The sequence below is a fragment of the Coregonus clupeaformis genome, unplaced genomic scaffold (genome assembly GCF_020615455.1).
Source record: "Coregonus clupeaformis isolate EN_2021a unplaced genomic scaffold, ASM2061545v1 scaf0744, whole genome shotgun sequence".
In the NCBI taxonomy this organism is placed as follows: domain Eukaryota; kingdom Metazoa; phylum Chordata; class Actinopteri; order Salmoniformes; family Salmonidae; genus Coregonus; species Coregonus clupeaformis.
The window spans coordinates 53,543-74,553 of NW_025534199.1; the positions used below are offsets into that span (position 1 = coordinate 53,543).

At 42.6% G+C, this 21,011-nt stretch overlaps 2 protein-coding genes and 1 long non-coding RNA gene across 5 annotated transcripts in view; 2 read left to right on the plus strand and 1 right to left on the minus strand.

Moving 5' to 3' along the window:
- LOC121558050 (ladderlectin-like) overlaps positions 1-21,011 on the plus strand; it is a 112,959-nt gene that overhangs the window by 18,561 nt on the left and 73,387 nt on the right. The window lies entirely within an intron of this gene.
- Positions 1-21,011, minus strand: part of LOC121558041 (ladderlectin-like) — a 63,052-nt gene that overhangs the window by 10,624 nt on the left and 31,417 nt on the right. Inside the window, exon 6 of one of the 2 annotated variants that reach the window (XM_045216580.1) lies at positions 614-722. The exons of the other annotated variant lie outside the window; for it this stretch is intronic. Within the exon in view, the coding sequence (XP_045072515.1) occupies positions 649-722 (74 nt within the window). The 3' untranslated portion in view covers positions 614-648. Of the gene's footprint in view, positions 1-613; positions 723-21,011 lie in introns of those variants that run through there. 2 annotated transcript variants of the gene reach the window in all.
- On the plus strand, positions 12,077-14,323 carry LOC123485579. The gene is made up of 3 exons (XR_006659068.1): positions 12,077-12,159; positions 13,942-14,053; positions 14,162-14,323. It is a non-coding gene; the product is annotated as an uncharacterized LOC123485579 (long non-coding RNA).

A 21,011-nucleotide genomic window follows, 5' to 3' on the forward strand; every position in this document is an offset into this window, starting at 1 on the left:
TATATGCGTGTGAAGTGAAACTAAATATGGCAAGGCTAAGAATAAGTAAATGCACATGCTTACATATATTTAAAAATTAATCTTTGTATTATTTGGGACAATATTGGAATGTCCCATAGGGGGGAATATATAGGATTATTTTATGTATCATTATGGCACATGTAGGGAGACGCCAAAGGTAAAATGTAATAAACATGTTTGATATTGTATAATTCAGATACATGCTTAAATAAGAAATATAGACATTAAGTATATGCTGTGTTTTAAATGAATGCATGTGTTATTTCACAGAGGCTCTTAAACAGTGTGCAGTACATTAGTGTTTTAAGAAGGGGCCTAAGCCACGCAGCCAATAGAATGATAGAATGAGAGGCTTCATATGGAAAAAAGCATTTATGACATTTTGGAGTGGATAATGTGTAACAGCTGGACGTTGAAAAAGAGGGGTGGTGCAGAGTGCAGAACTAAAAAAAAGTTAGGACTGTATGCATGTTTTTTCCATATGTGTCTATATAAGAGATCTCTTAGCCAGAGGGAGACAGTTCCTCCATGGAGAAAAAAATTCAGGCTTTATTATGCAATAAAGTCTAATTCTTGAATTCACACGCTCCTGTGTCTTGAGAGATATTTATTTGAGTAGATTATCTCTTAGTCAAATGTTTCTACGACACACACAGAGGGCAATACGTTTCCACATTCTAGATCGTTCCAGCCTTGTTCACCTTCAGAGGAAACACGGGACAGAAATTAACACCGATGTAAACAGAATATAGTGTGAGATTTGTTAAATGGACTATGAATAAAGTTGAACGTGATAGTGGGCATACTGTACCTCCAAAGTTCATCACAATACATTGCTCTCTGCCACCATTGTTATTGGCCTCTTCTTGATTCCAGTTTTGGTAATCAAACTTGGACCCATCACTCCAGATCCATAGCCTGTCCTGTGGGGAAGTAGTGAGGTCTCAGAATGAAAGAATTCCCACTATGTTAATGGATACTGATCCATCTACGCCCTTAGAAAATGGGTTTCCAAAAGGGCTCCGTGGCTGTCCCCATAGCAGAACCCTTTATGGATCCAGGTAGAACACGGCTTAGAGGCTTTCCCTCGGTGGAAAAGTGTTATTCAAAAGGTTTCTCCTATGGGGACAGCCGAAGAACCGTTTTTGGTTCTAGACACTAGACCCAGTGTGTTAGTGAATACTGATTTTTCCTACAATACTACCCCACTATAACCCAGCATGTGTTAATGGTCACTGCAGTGGCATCAATCAATAACTCCCAACCAAACTTACTGCAGTAGAGCACTTTTTACCAAAACAATGGATTGACCTAACAGTTATGCAATGTTGGTCAAATCTAATTCAAAACATGTCACAGCCGAATGGACGCCAAAACTGCTGCTATCACTAAACACAAATACTGCATTTATAGATGGTACATGGAGTGTGCCCCTGGTTGTCCAGGAACACTTTATTTAAATGATCTTTTGCTACTTCAGTAAATTTAAAATTCACCACTTCATAGTTCTCATTATCTCCAGCTCAACATGTGAAAACGCATCTAAGTTTTTTACAAAAATATATATAAAGCTCAAACGTTACCCAAAGATATAAAAAGTTCAAACCATGATTTGCAAACAGATGCGAAGACATGGGGCGCAAGAAAATACTCCGGCTAGAAACTGTTTGTCACTTTTAATCCTACCCTGTGATGTCACAAATAAGCTATTTTTTGGACCCTTAACCATAGATCTCACATGACTCGTTTCAGGAAACTAGGCACATATCGCTGGTCACTACTTCACAGGAGAGTTATTTGAACGTAAACTATTTTTTAAAATCAAAGTGGTTTTGGGCAGAAATACATTCTGGAACACAAACTTAGATGTGCCTTAATAACAAACTTGAATGCCATCTGTAAATGCAAATAAAAGACCCTAGTTGGTTTAGCCAAAGAAAAAGACAGCAACATTCCTGCCAGCCATAATTGGCTGAGATAAGGAGTGAGCTGGAGATGCCGAGAGGAGATCGGATTGGTCTGCCATATAGCACGCTTCTGTCTATTTGAGCTGGTCAGTATGTGTAGGTAATCCTGTCTAATGAGACTTTTTTATATCGCGTAGTTCAACTACATAAGTGTTGCTCTCCACTTTCTGGAGGACAAAGTTTAAAAATCAGTGGAATTAGAGTATGATAGCTAAGGAGATGAGAAAACACCTGGCTCCAGATTACATCTTTAAACTAAGGGCAACCATGGCATCCGTGATAGGGTGAAGTGTCAATCAATGTATACGGTTAAGTTATGTAGCTAGCTACTTTTTCGCGTCACTTGGCACATCTTGTCTTTCCTTTACAATGAGCAACTACATGTCCCATTCTTTGGCATTTAAAACACTGCAGTTTATATGGATCAAATTCTCTAACATTGAAACTAAAGAATCCTGTAAAATAAAAATAATAATATGCCATTTAGCAGATGCTTTTATCCAAAGCGACTTACAGTCATGCGTGCATACATTTTTTGTGTATGGGTGGTCCCGGGGATCGAACCCACTACCTTGGCGTTACAAGCGCCGTGCTCTACCAGCTGAGCTACAGAGGACCACCTATCTGTACCTTTCCTGGCCAAGACTTTCTCAAACCTCACAATCACAGATAGGCTTTCACTTCTTTGACCCTCTTTCCTACTGATCAACCTGTTAGCCTCAATCACTCTGCCTCCCTTCACATTTTCTTTAATATTATCTGTGGACATAGATATTGGGACCCCAGGGATGACTCCCCTCAATCTAGCAGAAGCACCAGGGACATGGCTTTTAATCTTCTTCCCATTAAGCTTTTCCATTTTCAGAATATTCTCTTGCTGAGCCTGGCTACCACACAATATTAACAATCTACCATTTCCAATGAACCCAGCTAATTTCACTTCCCCTACCTCTTTCTCTACGGCATTAGTGGGTCAGAGAGGGTGGAAGTGAGGCTCTGTGGTCTCATCCAACACCATCACCACTTTCCACTCCAACACTTCACTACTCTTGCTTCCTACCTTGACCCTCTTTGTGCTTTCTATACGAGACGCTCCACTGCTTTCTGTATCATGATCTCTCTTCTTCCTGTGTCTTTCTGTATCATGATCTCTCTTCTTCCTGTGTCTTTCTGTATCATGATGTCTCTTCTTCCTGTGTCTTTCTGTATCATGATCTTTCTTCCTGTGTCTTTCTGTATCATGATCTCTCTTCTTCTTGTGTCTTTCTGTATCATGATCTCTCTTCTTCCTGTGTCTTTCTGTATCATGATCTCTCTTCTTCCTGTGTCTTTCTGTATCATGATCTCTCTTCTTCCTGTGTCTTCCTGTATCATGATCTCTCTTCTTCCTGTGTCTTCCTGTATCAAGATCTCTCTTCTTCCTGTGTCTTTCCACCACCGACCATTCAGGTCCTTGACCCTCATCCTCCCGCTCCATACCATCAGAACTGACAGCCATATTGTTCTCATTCCATCACAGCTGTTGCTTCACCAACATTTTATCCACTTCCTCCATTTTGTCCTCACTACTCGCCGCCATTTCTGACCTCCAACCCTTCTGGGTTCCAGAGGGAGGGGTCTGACTGGACGGGTCCTTAAAAAGGAGAGGAGGGAGAGGTAGAACTCAACTCACAGGCAGGATTTCAGAAAGTGAGATTTCAACATCTGTTCATCTAATACTGTATGTGTCTGCATTCCAAATAGCACTCTATTCCCTATGTAGTGCTCTACTTTTGACCCTTAGTGAATATGTGGCCCTGGACAAATGTAGTGCACTTGTTTTGAAGGATCGTGCCAATTCCACAAACTCCCAATTACCCTCTGGACACGCCCCTCTCCTGCTAACTCACCACACCTGAACTCACTCTGCCAATCACCAATTCCTCTCCCATTCTTCTGGTATATAAGCAGCTTGTTTGATCTGTGGTTGTTCAGCATTTGTAGTGGCCCAGTTTCTTTATTGTTCCTGTTGTTGTGTGTCCTGGCTAAAGTAAGTGTCTTCTATTGTGTGAGTCTAACTTTTGTACATTTTTAGGTCTACACTGTCTCAGAACATTTCCTGCAGTGCAGCATAATATCCTGTTTATCCTAGCTTGTGTATTATATGGTGTAACTAGCCCAGTATTTAGACCTTTTTGAGTAATATAAGTCTAAGGGCGTGGTGACTGCTTGTGAGATGAGGCATGGTCCAATGATGGTACCTGCTAGCAGAATGTCTTACATCTATAATCCGGGAGACTGTTCTGATTTGTTGTCTGTTGCACCGCGGTGAACAAGAAACTTTGAAATCGGGTAGTTATATTCACCCCTCCCCAAAAACTGAAATGGATGTCACATTGTGTGCACGTCTGTCTGTCTAGCTAATCTGCCTCGCAAAATGGGCTCCGTACTGCCCCAGACTGGAAGTTGAGGAAACATGTATGAAGCCAGAGGTTGTGGCTGAACTAGATTTAATGACTTGATCACTGGTTAGATCACAGTTTGCGTCGCTATCAGAACCATCTAGCGGATTATGGATGTAGCTTCAGAGGTGGGACATATGCTGCTAGCAGGTACCTCATTGAACCATTCGTCATCTTGCAAACTGTTGCTATGAAATGCCCTTAAACCTTGCTTCATTAGTTAATAAAAAGGTATAATGTTGGGCTGGCGTAGCCTACTTGAGATACTGCTGTTATTAGTTATGGCACTGGTCAATCATGTATGTTAATGTGGTTTATCATAAGGAGACGTATACTTGGATGATGGAGGAGGAATGGTGGGGTAAAAGCGAGGTAGAGGAGGTCTAGGAGAGAGAGGGAGGAAGACTGTGAGCTTGAGTCTTTTAAAAATGGTGGGAAAAGGGGAGAGAAGGAGGGTGAAGTATCGGAGGTGGTAGGTGAAGTATCGGAGGTGGTAGGTGGTAGGTGAAGTATCGGAGGTGGTAGGTGTGGTGAAGTATCGGGGGTGGTAGGTGTGGTGAAGTATCGGGGGTGGTAGGTGTGGTGAAGTATCGGAGGTGGTAGTTGTGGTGAAGTATCGGAGGTGGTAGGTGTGGTGAAGTATCGGAGGTGGTAGTTGTGGTGAAGTATCGGAGGTGGTAGGTGTGGTGAAGTATCGGAGGTGGTAGGTGTGGTGAAGTATCGGCGTTGGTAGGTGTGGTGAAGTATCGGCGTTGGTAGGTGTGGTGAAGTATCGGAGGTGGTAGGTGTGGTGAAGTATCGGAGGTGGTAGGTGTGGTGAAGTATCGGAGGTGGTAGGTGTGGTGAAGTACTAGGTGACAGGATGGTGGGGTCATATTATTGGCGTTTGATGGTGGGGTCATATTAGTGCCGTTTGATGGTGGGGTCATATTAGTGTCTTTTGATGGTGGGGTCATATTAGTGCCGTTTGATGGTGGGGTCATATTATTGCCGTTTGATGGTGGGGTCATATTAGTGCCGTTTGATGGTGGGGTCATATTAGTGCCGTTTGATGGTGGGGTCATATTAGTGCCGTTTGATGGTGGGGTCATATTAGTGGCGTTTGATGGTGGGGTCATATTAGTGTATTTTGATGGTGGGGTCATATTAGTGTATTTTGATGGTGGGGTCTTATTAGTGTATTTTGATGGTGGGGTCATATTAGTGGCGTTTGATGGTGGGGTCATATTAGTGTATTTTGATGGTGGGGTCATATTATTGTATTTTGATGGTGGGGTCATATTAATGTATTTTGATGGTGGGGTCATATTAGTGGCGTTTGATGGTGGGGTCATATTAGTGTAGACCAAACCTTTCTGACACTACAGACAGAAGTTGGTATATCGGGGGTACCCGTGATGCTTGTGGGGGTCGTAGATCAAAACGGAGAACAACATTGTGTTAGTGAGTCTCATTTTTCCATAAAGGGGTGATATTAGTTTGTTGGATCAAACCAGTGACACTAGAGACTTTTCCGTGAGAAGACCCATTTTCGGGTCTGACAAACATCGTTGTAGCTCCTTTCACTGCAGATGAGGGAGGCAGACATCGGAGGATGTTATGGATTGAGACGCAGCCCATGCAATAAAAAAAACAGATCTCTAGCTTAAACAGACAGATTTTGTTGGGAATTCTTTGTTATACCAATTAGATTTCCACCGGGGCGCAGACATTGTCTGTTACTTACCTTTCTGGAAAGTCGTAGCACAGATATTATGGGTCATATCTTTTGAACAGTAATGGCTAGAATCAAGCCATTTTCTCTGAGGAAAATAGGTAGACTTGGCTACGTTAGCCCCACTGACGTTAGTTTCTCCGCAATGAGTCTGGATCTGAGTACCTGGCGATCTCTAGATTGGAAATCCATTCTACACCATCTGATTGGTCCCAGAAACCAAAGGGTTGGGCCAGAGCCAGAACACGCGTGAGTAAAGTGGCGTTTTGAAAACGTGCCATTGTCCTTGATACTCTGATTGGTTAGAGATGATCCAATCTCAGATGTTTTGTACAACACCCCTCATTTTGACGTCACCAAAACCGACTTCGTTGATCATCATTTACATTTTAGTCATTTAGCAGACACTCTTGTCCAGAGCGACTTACAGTTAGTGAGTGCATACATCTTTTTTTATTTTTTTATTTTTTTTGGGGGGGTAGAAGGATTACTTTATCCTATCCCAGGTATTCCTTAAAGAGGTGGGGTTTCAAATGTCTCCGGAAGGTGGTGAGTGACTCCGCTGTCCTGGCGTCGTGAGGGAGCTTGTTCCACCATTGGGGTGCCAGAGCAGCGAACAGTTTTGACTGGGCTGAGCGGGAACTGTGCTTCAGCAGAGGTAGGGGAGCCAGCAGGCCAGAGGTGGATGAATGCAATGCCCTCGTTTGGGTGTAGGGACTGATCAGAGCCTTAAGGTACGGAGGTGCCGTTCCCCTCACAGCTCCGTAGGCAAGCACCATGGTCTTGTAGAAGATGCGAGCTTCAACTGGAAGCCAGTGGAGTGTGCGGAGGAGCGGGGTGACGTGAGAGAACTTGGGAAGGTTGAACACCAGACGGGCTGCGGCATTCTGGATGAGTTGTAGGGGTTTAATGGCACAGGCAGGGAGCCCAGCCAACAGCGAGTTGCAGTAATCCAGACAGGAGATGACAAGTGCTTGGATTAGGACCTGTGCCGCTTCCTGTGTAAGGCAGGGTCGTATCTCCGAATGTTGTAGAGCATGAACCTACAGGATCGGGTCACCGCCTTGATGTTAGCGGGAGAAATCGACAGGGTGTTGTCCAGGGTCACGCCAAGGCTCTTCGCACTCTGGGAGGAGGACACAACGGAGTTGTCAACCGTGATGGCGAGATCATGGAACGGGCAGTCCTTCCCTGGGAGAAAGAGCAGCTCCATCTTGCCAGGGTTCAGCTTGAGGTGGTGATCCGTCATCCATACTGATGTCTGCCAGACATGCAGAGATGCGATTCGCCACTTGGTTATCAGAAGGGGGAAAGGAGAAGATTAGTTATGTGTCGTCTGCGTAGCAATGATAGGAGAGGCCATGTGAGGATATGACAGAGCCAAGTGACTTGGTGTATAGCGAGAATAGGAGAGGGCCTAGAACTGAGCCCTGGGGGACACCAGTGGTGAGAGCACGTGGTACGGAGACAGCTTCTCGCCACGCCACTTGGTAGGAGCGACCGGTCAGGTAGGACGCAATCCAAGAGTGAGCCGCGCCGGAGATGCCCAGCTCGGAGAGGGTGGAGAGGAGGATCTGATGGTTCACAGTATCAAAGGCAGCAGACAGGTCTAGAAGGACAAGAGCAGAGGAGAGAGAGTTAGCTTTAGCAGTGCGGAGAGCCTCCGTGACACAGAGAAGAGCAGTCTCAGTTGAATGACCAGTCTTGAAACCTGACTGGTTTGGATCAAGAAGGTCATTCTGAGAGAGATAGCAAGAGAGTTGGTTAAAGACGGCACGCTCAATAGTTTTGGAGAGAAAAGAAAGAAGGGATACTGGTCTGTAGCTGTTGACATCAGAGGGATCAAGTGTTGTTTTTTTGAGAAGGGGTGCAACTCTCGCTCTCTTGAGGACGGAAGGGACATAGCCAGCGGTCAATGATGAGTTGATCAGCGAGGTGAGGTAAGGGAGAAGGTCACCGGAGACGGTCTGGAGAAGAGAGGAGGGGATAGCGTCAAGCGGGCAGGTTGTTGGGCGGCCGGCCGTCACAAGTCGCAAGATTTTATCTGGAGAGAGAGGGGAGAAAGAAGTCAAAGCATAGAGTAGGGCAGTGTGAGCAGGGCCAGCAGTGTCATTTGACTTAACAAACGAGGATCGGATGTCGTCAACCTTCTTTTCAAAATGGTTGACGAAGTCATCCACAGAGAGGGAGGAGGGGGAGGGAGGGGGAGGAGGATTCAGCAGGGAGGAGAAGGTGGCAAAGAGCTTCCTAGGGTTAGAGGCAGATGCTTGGAATTTAGAGTGGTAGAAAGTGGCCATAGCAGCAGAAACAGATGAAGAAAATGTAGAGAGGAGGGAGTGAAAATAAGCCAGGTCTGCAGGGAGTCTAGTTTTCCTCCATTTCCGCTCGGCTGCCCGGAGCCCTGTTCTGTGAGCTAGCAATGAGTCATCAAGCCACAGAGCTGGAGGGGAGGACCGAGCCGTCCGGGAGGATAGGTGACATAGAGAGTCAAAGGATGCAGAAAGGGAGGAGAGGAGGGTTGAGGAGGCAGAATCAGGAGATTGGAGGGAGAAGGTTTGAGCAGAGGGAAGAGATGATAGGATGGAAGAGGAGAGAGTAGCGGGAGAGAGAGAGCGAAGGTTGCGACGGCGCATTACCATCTGAGTAGGGGCAGAGTGAGTAGTGTTGGAGGAGAGCGAGAGAGAAAAGGATACAAAGTAGTGGTCGGAGACATGGAGGGGAGTTGCAGTGAGATTAGTAGAAGAACAGCATCTAGTAAAGATGAGGTCAAGCGTATTGCCTGCCTTGTGAGTAGGGGGGGACGGTGAGAGGGTGAGGTCAAAAGAGGAGAGGAGTGGAAAGAAGGAGGCAGAGAGAAATGAGTCAAAGGTAGATGTAGGGAGGTTGAAGTCCCCCAGAACTGTGAGGGGTGAGCCATCCGCAGGAAAGGAACTTATCAAGGCATCAAGCTCATTGATGAACTCTCCAAGGGAACCTGGAGGGCGATAGATGACAAGGATATTAAGCTTAAATGGGCTAGTGACTGTGACAGCATGGAATTCAAATGAGGAGATAGACAGATGGGTCAGGGGAAAAAGAGAATGTCCACTTGGGAGAGATGAGGATTCCTGTGCCACCACCCCGCTGACCAGATGCTCTCGGGGTATGCAAGAACACATGGTCAGACGAGGAGAGAGCAGTAGGAGTAGCAGTGTTTTCAGTGGTAATCCATGTTTCCGTCAGCGCCAAGAAGTCGAGGGACTGGAGGGTAGCATAGGCTGGGATGAACTTGTTGGCAGCAGAACGGCAGTTCCAGAGGCTGCCTGAGACCTGGAACTCCACGTGGGTCGTACGTTTAGGGACCACCAGGTTAGAGAGGCAGCAGCCACGCGGTGTGAGGCGTTTGTATAGCCTGTGTGGAGAGGAGAGAACAGGGATAGACAGAGGCATAGTTGACAGGCTGCAGAAAATGGCTACAATAATGCAAAGGAGATCGGAATGAAATGAACTAAACATCTGGGAAAGGAGAGAGCGGGGCCTCCCTCACCACAACACCCAAATATAACTCATTACAAATGTTGGAACTCCAGTCAGTGTACAAAACATGGAATTATGGGGTGTATTCGTTACGTCTTGCAACGGAAACCGTTTACGGTTTAAGAACCAAACAGAAGAAAACAGATCACTGTATGTGTCTGCATTCCAATTATCACTCTATTCCCTATGTAGCGCTCTACTTTTGACCAGAGCCCATAGTGAATATGTGGTCCTGGACAAATGTAGGGAACTTGTTTTGAATGATCGTGCCAATTCCACAACTCCCAATTACCCTCTGGACACGCCCCTCTCCTGCTAACTCACCACACCTGAACTCACTCTGCCAATCACCAATTCCTCTCCCATTCTTCTGGTATTACATTTACATTTTAGTCATTTAGCAGACGCTCTTATCCAGAGCGACTTACAGTTAGTGAATACATATTTTTTTTTATACTGGCCCCCCGTGGGAATCGAACCCACAACCCTGGCGTTGCGAACGCCATGCTCTATCAACTGAGCTACATCCCTGCCGGCCATTCCCTCCCCTACCCTGGACTTGTTCAGCATTTGTAGTGGCCCAGTTTCTTTATTTTTCCTGTTGTTGTGTCCTGGCTAAAGTAAGTGCCTTCTATTGTGTGATTCTAACTTTTGTATATTTTTAGGTTGATGTCTACACTGTCTTAGAACATTTCCTGCAGTGCAGCAAAATATCCTGTTTATCCTAGCTTGTGTATTATATGGTGTAGCTAGCCCAGTATTTAGACCTTTGATTAATTTAAGTGTAAGGAATTTGAGACAGCTTGTCAGATGAGGCATGGTCCAATGATGGTACCGGCTAGCAGAAAGTTTTACATCTATAATCCGTTAGACTGTTCTGATTGGTTGTCTGTTGCACCGCGGTGAACAAGAAACTATGAAATCGGGTAGTTATATTCACCCCTCCCCAAATCTAAATCTAAAATGGATGTCATGTTGTGATCAGTTTGTGTGCACGTCTGTCTAGATAATCTGCCTCGCAAAATGGGCACCGTACTGCCCCAGACTGGAAGTGGAGGAAACATGTATGAAGCCAGAGGTTGTGGTGGAACTAGATTTAATGACTTATTGATCACTGGTTAGATCACAGTTTGCGTCGCTATCAGAACCATCTAGCGGATTATGGATGTAGTTTCAGAGGTGGGACATATGCTGCTAGCAGGTACCTCATTGAACCATTCGTCATCTCGCAAACTGTTGCTATGGAATGCCTTTAAACCTTGCTTCATTAGTTAATAAAAAGGTATAATGTTGGGCTGGCATAGCCTACTTGAGATACTGCTGTTATTAGTTATGGCACTGGTCAATCATGTATGTTAATGTGGTGTATTCCCTCCAGGAACACAACAGCTATCAAGGCCTTACCTGCCGGCCGTTTGTACTGTGCCTTTATTTTTAGTTGGATAATTATAAAACACAACCGTATTGAAGTTTGTCTTCAACCGTAGTTCCTGCATTCTGACAGATGTGTCGTAGTGACATTAACATAGCTGCAGGGAATTCCTCAATTTGTGAACTAGGCCTTAATTACTTCTGTATGAGTGGAGAGAAATACCGCCCCAACCCCCCAGAAATTCGCCTCACTGCATAGGGAATAGGGTGCCATTTTGGAAAGCAGACATATTCCTGTGGTGATCTACTGTATGTGGAGGAAGATACCTGGTATTCCTTAGCCCTTCATTAGTTGAATCTGCTCTGATTAGGTAGTACTGGAATACATCTGATACGTGGAATGGCTGGGGTACTTGGTGAGGTTAGGGGAACACTGCACTCCCCTACACTCTGAAGGACTCACTGAATTTGTCTTCATGGCTTCTCTCTCAGGAGACTCACCATGGCCATGTTGACCATTCTGCTTCTCAGTGCTGCCTTTGCTCTGGGAGACGCAAGTAAGAGTCCACTTTACATGATTCATTCTGTATTTGTTTTGTTGTAGCAGAGGTGACTGATTGACATACTAATAATATTGTAGTTGTGATTTGTAGAGCCGTCTCGACTAGCCTTTAAAGCCGGCTGCAACTTCTCTTTACAGTTTCATCAGGAATCCGCTTGTGTCCCCGCGGTTGGACCCACTATGGATCACGCTGCTTCATGTTTGTCAAGACTGCAAGGACCTGGCCTGAAGCAGAGGTATCATGCTTACCATCTACTGTGAATTAAGCAAAGTAACGTTCACTTGAAATCAACTATTCTTTGACATTACCTTAGAAGTTATATTTTCTATACTGGCAACACATGCCTCATGTAATATACTGAACTTCCCTTTTAATCATTATGAAATGCGTTTGTCCCTTTCTACTGCTTTCTCTAGCGGCATTGTATTTCCCTTTGAGCAAACCTGGCGTCTGTACATAGCTCTGAGGAGAATCAATTTCTACAGATGGTGGTGTCTTCCAAGACTGGAAGTTTCACTGCTACCTGGCTTGGAGGATTTGATACTATTCCGGGACTGGTGGGAAAGGTACCCAGTTATCATACTTAAGTCAGAGCGATTTAATGCCTTAATAGAAAATGACTCAAGTGACTGTCACCCAGTAACATTCTGCTGTTTTCATGTTATTCAGAACCTTGGTGAATGCAACTATGGTGCTGCCAACAATTTACACTTTTTTTGCAGACATTTACTTTTACCGGCCATATTCAACGGGTGTTGCGCCTTTGTATGTTATTCAGCTGTCGCAGTGACAGTCTATTGAAATGGTTACATGCGTAGTGGAGTCTCTTAAAACATGTAGCTAATTTAAACATTGAACCATAATCCCAACTCATGATGTTAATACCATGCTTGAATCTGCAGGTAGCTAACCAACCAGGTTCACTGCTAGCTAGGTAGCTAACAGTACACGTCAACTTAAAATGAAAACGACTTTGTCAAAATTAGTAGCGTGTCATATCTGAAAATGTAGCTAACTACATATCTTAACCGTATACATTGCTTGACGCTTCACCCTGTCACGGATGCCATGGTTGCCCTTAGTTTGAAGATGTAATCTGGAGATGGGTGTTTTCTCATCTCCTTAGCTATCATACTCTAATTCCACTGATTTTAAAACTTTGTCCTCCAGAAAGTGGAGAGCAACACTTATGTAGTTGAACTACGCGATATAAAGAAGTCTCATTAGACAGGATTACCTACACATACTGACCAGCTCAAATAGACAGAAGTGTGCTATATGGCAGACCAATCTGAACTCCTCTCGGCATCTCCAGCTCACTCATTATCTCAGCCAATCATGGCTAGCAGGCATGTTGCTGTCTTTTTCTGTGGCTAAACCAACTAGGCTCTTTTATTTTTATTTGCATTCTAGTTTGTTATTAAGGCACATCTAAGTTCGTGTTCCAGAAGGTATTTCTGCCAATAAGTTTACGTTCAAATTGCTCTCCTGTGAAGAAGTGACCAGCGACATATGCCTAGTTTCCTGAAACGAGTGAAAACTATGGTTAAGAAGGGTCTTAAAAGAAAAAGCTTATATGTGACAGCACAGGGTAGGATTAAAAGTGACAAACTGTTTCTTGCCAGAGTATTTTTTTGCGCCCCATGTCTCCGTATCTGTTTGAAAATCATGGCTTGAACTTTTGATGTCATCGGGTAACGTTTGAACTTTATATATATTTTTGTAAAAAACGTAGATGCGTTTTCACATGTTGAGCTGGAGATAGTTCTCATTATGTTGAAGTGGTGAATTTTAAATTGACTTAAGTAGCAAAAGCTCATTTAAATAAGTGGTCCTGGACAGCAAGGGGCACACTCCATGTACCATCTATAAATGCAGTATTTGTGTTTAGTGAGTCTGCCAGCATGATGGCAGCAGCTTCGGCGTCCATTCAGCTGTGACACGTTCTGAATTAGATTTGACCAACATTGCACAACTGTTAGGTCAATCCATTGTTTTGGTAAAAAGTGCTTTACTGCAGTAAGTTTGGTTGGGAGTTATTGATTGATGCCACTGCAGTGTCCATTAACACATAGTGGGGTAGTATTGTAGGAAAAATCAGTATTCACTAACACACTGGGTATAGTGTCTAGAACCAAAAACGGTTCTTTGGCTGTCCCCATAGGAGAACCCTTTTGAATAACACTTTTCCACAGAGGGAAAGTGTTCTACTTGGATCCATAAAGGGTTCTGCTATGGGACAGCCACAGAGCCCTTTTGGAAACCCATTTTCTAAGAGCGTAGATGGATCAGTATCCACTAATACAGTGGGATTTATTTCATTCTGAGACCTCACTACTTCCCCACAGGACAGGCTATGGTTCTGGAGTGATGGAGCTAACTTTGATTACCAGAACTGGAATCAAGGAGAGCCCAATAACAATGGTGGCAGAGAGCCATGTATTGTGATGAACTTTGGAGGTACAGTAAGCCCACTATCATTCACAACTTTATTCATAGTCCATTTAACAAATCTCACACTATTCTGTTTACATCGGTGTTAATTTCTGTCCTGTGTTTCCTCTGAAGGTGAACACGGCTGGAACGATCTAGAATGTGGAAATGTATTGCCCTATGTGTGCTCCCGGAGAACTGTTTATGATTAAATCAAATACTTTGGAGATTATTTTGTTGGTCATAAATGTTGAGTAATGATTTTGTGGTTTGTCAATAAAACTGGTGTAGAAGTTACTTTGTCTCATGGGTTATTAAACATGAATGTTAACAAGGAGGCACGCTCCATAGATAAGCTTCCCCTAAAGTGAATTGAACTGTATAAAGCAGATCGAAAAAGAAAAGAGACAAAGAGCTGGGTGTTAAGTTGTTTGAAAATGAGGGACAAATTGATAAAAGAGACAGAGGTATAGAGAAAATGGCAAAAGAGGTGACGGTAACAGAAAAAAGAATGGCAGAAGTCAATACACCTTTCTCACATACGGATTCAGCAAAAAGACCCACACCTTACGAGGAAGAAGTAGAGTTTAAGGACGTCTATCCTCAGCTTCCAGTGATCAGGAGGGTCATTATTGCATCAGAGATGAATGAATAATAGAGCGAGGACAAGCAGAAACGACCATAAAGATTAATCCAAAAGTAAGAAGAAAACGACACGTCTGGAAACTAAGGGTAGAGTGAGGTTCAGGAGGATGGAAGTTGAAGATGATGATCAGCGTGATTCAGAAGAGATCATGGGTGGATATGACCCTGTGATCAGACGGAGGTTGGCCAGAGCGGAAAGACTGGGTGTTGGAAGAAGGATACAAGAGATCCGACCTCTGATGAAAGTGAATATGGAGATTAAAGGTGCTTCACGTTCAAGAGGATTTTATCCTACAATGACTAGCACAGAAGAAATAGAAAAATATGGATCGATGCATATCATGCTTGGATAAGTCGAATAATTTAGAAGAAGTAAGAGAATTGGAAGAACAACTCGAGAAGCTGAAGATACAGAAGGAAAAACTGCTGAAAAAAGGATCCCAAGAAAAGGGAGCACAAGTAAGAAGATGCCAGTGATAATCCGAGGACAGAACCTGGAGTATAAGCCTTTGCAGTATACCGATATGTCAGATATACTTGAGAAGCTGCCTATTCTTCAAGATGGAGTACATCCTTGGATTTCAAAGTTGGAAGAAATTACGGTGGGAACACAGTCTGCCATAGGAGACATTAAGAGACTTTTGGCTAATCTCCTTGGGATTCCAGGTATGGAAGACATTTTTCAGAGAGCTGGACTTAATCGATATGTGGGGACTGCGGTGAATGATCCTGAGTTGTTAGCTGCAAGTAGAAATCGGCTGTGGAGAGCACTGAAAGATACGTTTCCAACAAATGTGCATCCTGACAACATTCTGATTGACCCACTAGGACAACAAGAAAATCCGAGAGCCTATGTGTCAAGAGCTCATCAAGTGTGGAGAAATATTACTGAAAATGATCCAGATGTGAGTCAAATAGAGCAGTCAATTTTGCGAGCCAAACTGCAGATGGGGCTGCCCTCACCAGTAAGGAGCAAACTGGCAGAGGTGGTTGGATTTGGAAGCATGGCAAAAGTTATCTAGACAGATCATATAGCCCATCAAGTGGATCTATACAGGAAAAAGGAACACAACCAGAAAGAACAGGACCAAGAAACTCTCAGAAAACTCAATCAAATACAACTGGTGGAGAATAAGAAGGAGAAGAAACAGGCTTTGGTTATGCAGAATCAGTGTTCACCAAATCAACAATCACTGCCACAGCTTCAACCAAACCAGGTCCAACCGCAATTGTCCCAGCCACCACTAGTGGTACCAGTTGTTTCATATCCACAGCCAGTTTCCGGACAGACACAGAATTGGAGAGGAAGAGGACGAGAAGGCTTAGGAAGAGGAAGAGGAGGAAGATTTAAACCATACTTCCAGCAATCTTCAGAAGTGTGTTATAATTGTGGACAGGTTGGTCACTTCGCCCGTGAGTGTAATGGGCCAGGAGGAAACACCAGAGGAGATGTGTCAAAAGTCACACAAGGGAACAAAGCTGCTGATGAAGCTGCAAAAGCCGTCACAGGAGCGGACAAATTGGGCAAGGTTTTTCTGGTCACTCATGGAGTGGACTTGGAAGACATAATTACACTTAAGGATGTGATTTTGATGCAGGAAGCTGCTTCTACTATTGACAAACAGTCATGGCTAGACCGAGGTGCCATCAAAGATGCTACGGGTCTTTGGAGAAACAACGAGGGGTTGATAGTAGCGCCTCTAGACCTCTTAGGTCTGATGATTCAGGAAGCACATGGGTTAGCTCATGTTGCAAGGGGGGAGGTTAGGAGAAAGATCACAAAGGAGTATGGTTTTTGGGCACCATATTTGCTTGAACAGGTTGACTATGTCATAGGCAGGTGCACAATCTGTCTGAAAAATTATGTTTGCAGGGGTGTGACTGTACTTCCTGGTCACATTCCAACACCGAGAGATCCTATGCGTGAGTTGGTTATCAACTTTGTTGATATGATAAAACCAGTTGAAGGAAAAAGATACATGCTGGTGGTTGTGGATAGATTTTCACGATGGTCGGAGGCATGTCCAACCAAGCGAAAAGACGCTTAGTCGGTTGCCAAGTTCTTGTGTAAAGAAGTCATAAGCAGGTGGGGACTTCCCGATCGAATATCCTCAGATAATGGGAAAGAGTTTGTGGATAAATCGGTGAAATTGATTTAGCAAAAATTGGGAATTAAGCAACGTCTAGGAGCAGTTTATCACCCACAAAGTCAAGGGATTTGTGAAAAAAATGAATGGTAGTTCAGATTTTAGTAGCAGCTCTTGTAGCGCTGTGTGCGATGTTTTGCTTTTGTACTTTGTTATTGACTTTTGCGAAGGCTATGATATTGAGATGGGTCGGAGTTGTGATGCCTGGAGACACTCAGATGCCGTTGTTAACCGTGACTGATCTAGATGGAGATGAACAAGTGGTACTGGATGGAGTATTGATGGATAGATATCAATTTTGAATATCTGATTGTGCAATAATTTTCTAATTTCTTTGCATATTGTTGTGATATTTAGTGTTTTCTTATGAGTCAAAGGGGGAAATGGAATGTGATTCATTTTTATATATAATTTATATATATTATTTTTGATATTTTTGATATTACTCTGCTTTTGCATATATTATCTTTGATATTGATGTTTTAATTTTCATGTGTTGCTTTCCAAAAGATACTGGTTGGTGTTTTCTTTTCTTCCAGAAGCATATGGGGAATGTGCAGAGTGGGATTCAAATACTCAAACATGGACAATATGAATGGACTGGAGGAAGCTGAACAAGGACGGTGTGGAAATGTTCAGATTCCATCATCGATGTTGCATTGAAAGTCGACACTGCTGATTTGCATGTGTAATACATCATTTGTGTCATATTCTTTCTGAATAAATTTTTTGAAGAATTATGTTTTCTGTTGTTTGGTACATGTGGGGACCTCAGATGTTTTTCTTTTTTCTTTGACGCTTAGGGATATTGGGTCTAGGCAGGGACAGAGAGAATCCACGGGAAGGTCCGATGGGTTAACCAGCCTGAATGTGGACATTTTTTTTATTTTATTTTGTTTTCTGAGGCTTTCACGTGTATTCGATTGCACCATAGCTTAAAATGCAAAGATTTATAAATTGATCTGGAGTACTTAGGTGGTCGCCTGGGGCAGAGGGTCCGTGAGAGAATTTTCCTGTCTTGATTGATTGATGGATATTTGGAAAGAAAGCTGCCAGACAGGTTTTTCGCTCTTACACTCCATAAACTTTGTTTTATTGCTAAAGTTACACAAGAAGCCTGATGTAATAAAAATTGTTATTTGTCATAATCCTATTATTTTTGTTTTCGAGACTTAATTAGTCTCGAAGGGGGGAAATATGTGGTATCTGAAACTTCTATAACTTTGGCTGAGGTTTGCGTATTGGGGGATAGATGAACTTTACTCTACCTTGCTGAAACATCTGGAAAGTGTTACTATAGGGGCCCCCTAAAACAGAGGAGATTCGGCTATGTGGAGGCCAGGGATTGGTCTATTCAAATCACGCCACCTTATGTTAAATAAAGCATAGGATATATATATACCATGTTTTAACAAAAGAATGGGAGAGTGATTATATTTGGGATTGGTTTCGTTGCTCTCCAGATTCTGCAGAGTCTGTAAATTGATGCTGAAATCTTTGATATAATAAACCTTTATAATCAAGTACAGTGTCAGCGGATTCCTTGTCAACACATCATCGCAGCATCGTTGTTCGGACACCACAAGATCTAAACAAATAATTTGGAAATCACAGAGGTCGCAACCAGAAACTCAACTACATTACCCTGACTTAAGATCGGATTTGAATGTTTATTTTCGTTAGGTTTTAGTCATAAAGCAACTGAAACTACATTGTTACTTTTTATAGCACTTAAATGAGATGTTATTGTTTAGAGATGGTTCATTCCTATAGCCTGTATACACACTTTACCAGTAGATGTTATTGGTTAGAGATGGTTAATTCCTATAGCCTGTATACACACTTTACCAGTAGATGTTATTGTTTAGAGATGGTTCATTCCTATAGCCTGTATACACACTTTACCAGTAGATGTTATTGGTTAGAGATGGTTCATTCCTATAGCCTGTATACACACTTTACCAGTAGATGTTATTGGTTAGAGATGGTTCATTCCTATAGCCTGTATACACACTTTACCAGTAGATGTGAAAAAAGAGGCGAAAACCAAACACTGCATTCCACAGTAAGAACATCATACCAAAGGTCAAGCATGGTGGTGGTGGTGTGATGGTTTGGGGATGCTTTGCTGCCTCAGGACCTGGACGACTTGCCTTAATAGAAGGAGCCATGAATTCTGCTCTGTATCAGAGAATTCTACAGGAGAATGTCAGACCATCCGTCTGTGAGCTGAAGCTGAAGCGCAGCTGGGTCATGCAGCAAGACAATGATCCAAAACACACAATCAAGTCTACATGAAAATTGCTCAAAAGCAACACATTGGAAGTTTTGGAATGGCCTAGTCAAAGTCCAGACCTAATCCCAATTGAGATGTTGTGGCAGGACGTGAAACTAGCAGTTAATGCTTGAAAACCCACACGTCACTGAGTTAAACCAGTTCTGCATGGAAGAGTGGGCCAAAATTCCTCCACAGCGACGTGAGAGACTGATCAACAACTACAGGAGGCATTTGGTTGGAGTCATTGCAGCTAAAGGTGGCACAACCAGTTATTGAGTGTAAGGGGGAATTACTTTTTCACACGGGGGAATTGGGTGTTGCATAAATTTGTTTATGAAATAAATGAAATAAATATGTAATTGTTGTGCTATTTGTTCACCATTGTTCCCTTTATCTAATATTAGGTTTTGGTTGAAGATCTGATAACATTAAGTATCACAAATATGCAAAAGTAGACAAAATTAGAAAGGGGGCAAATACTTTTTCATATCCTTTAAAAATATATATACAGTGGGGAGAACAAGTATTTGATACACTGCCGATTTTGCAGGTTTTCCTACTTACAAAGCATGTAGAGGTCTGTCATTTTTATCACCAGCGACAGCCCCGAAACCTGAAGGATCTGGAGAAGGTCTGTATGGAGGAGTGGGCCAAAATCCCTGCTGCAGTGTGTGCAAACCTGGTCAAGACCTACAGGAAACGTATGATCTCTGTAATTGCAAACAAAGGTTTCTGTACCAAATATTAAGTTCTGCTTTTCTGATGTATCAAATACTTATGTCATGCAATAAAATGCTAATTAAATTACCTAAAAATCATACAATGTGATTTTCTGGATTTTTGTTTTAGATTCCGTCTCTCACAGTTGAAGTGTACCTATGATGAAAATTACAGACCTCTACATGCTTTGTAAGTAGGAAAACCTGCAAAATCGGCAGTGTATCAAATACTTGTTCTCCCCACTGTACGTTCTTTATTACTTTCCAACCCCACCATCCCTCCCTAATTGGAGTAAACAACAATGCTTAGGCTTCTACTTCATGCTTATACATACTATGTACATTTTATGGACACAGTCAATAATTATATTTTGTTTGTTTTTACTCCTGAACTTCCTCGGATCATTTTCATGATGTCCAACTGGTATGCTTCTATATGCCATATCTTTCTAACTGTGCTCTTTCACAAAAGCTCTCAACCTATAACCTATATACTTATTATGGACATAGCATGTCTTACATTATTAGTTATCTTGTTGTTATTAGTTGTTGTTATTAGTCCCATCCTTCAGCTCCATTCAACACCTCCCATCTATCTCTTAACACCAACTTTTGTGATGTTTTTGAACCTTTCTATTCTCATTGTTTCTACAGTTTGTGATTTGAAAATAAACATTTTTGCTAAAAGTATTATTATATTATTGATTGACAAGAATTTTATATAATTTAAATTGAAAAAATTATTCGTTTTGAATCCGGCGTCGTTTTGCGTATCAGTTCATAAACACTATGCCATGGAATCGGTACGTCAAAAATTTCTTCCCAACTATTTTGCAATCTATATGGGATGGCTGTCAATCTTTTGGACCTTAAATTAAACTGGTAAAGTTTTTTTATTTATCACAATTTTCTTTAACCAATGATGTTCTTTGATGCAGTCAGACAAGTTCCTTACTTTCTCCCTCTTCCACTTTCCTCTTCCAATTTTGCGGTAATACTGCAATTATTTGGTTGTACTTTTGGGTAGAGCAGACATTCCCATATGTTTTTGTTAGCTGCATGTGTGACATAACTCCACCATTCCTACCGATAATATCATTTACGAAGATTATACCTTTTTTAAACATTCTCTCAAAAAAGATTTTTTTTTTTTTTTATCTGTTAGTATATTTGAGTTTAACCACAATATTTGTTGC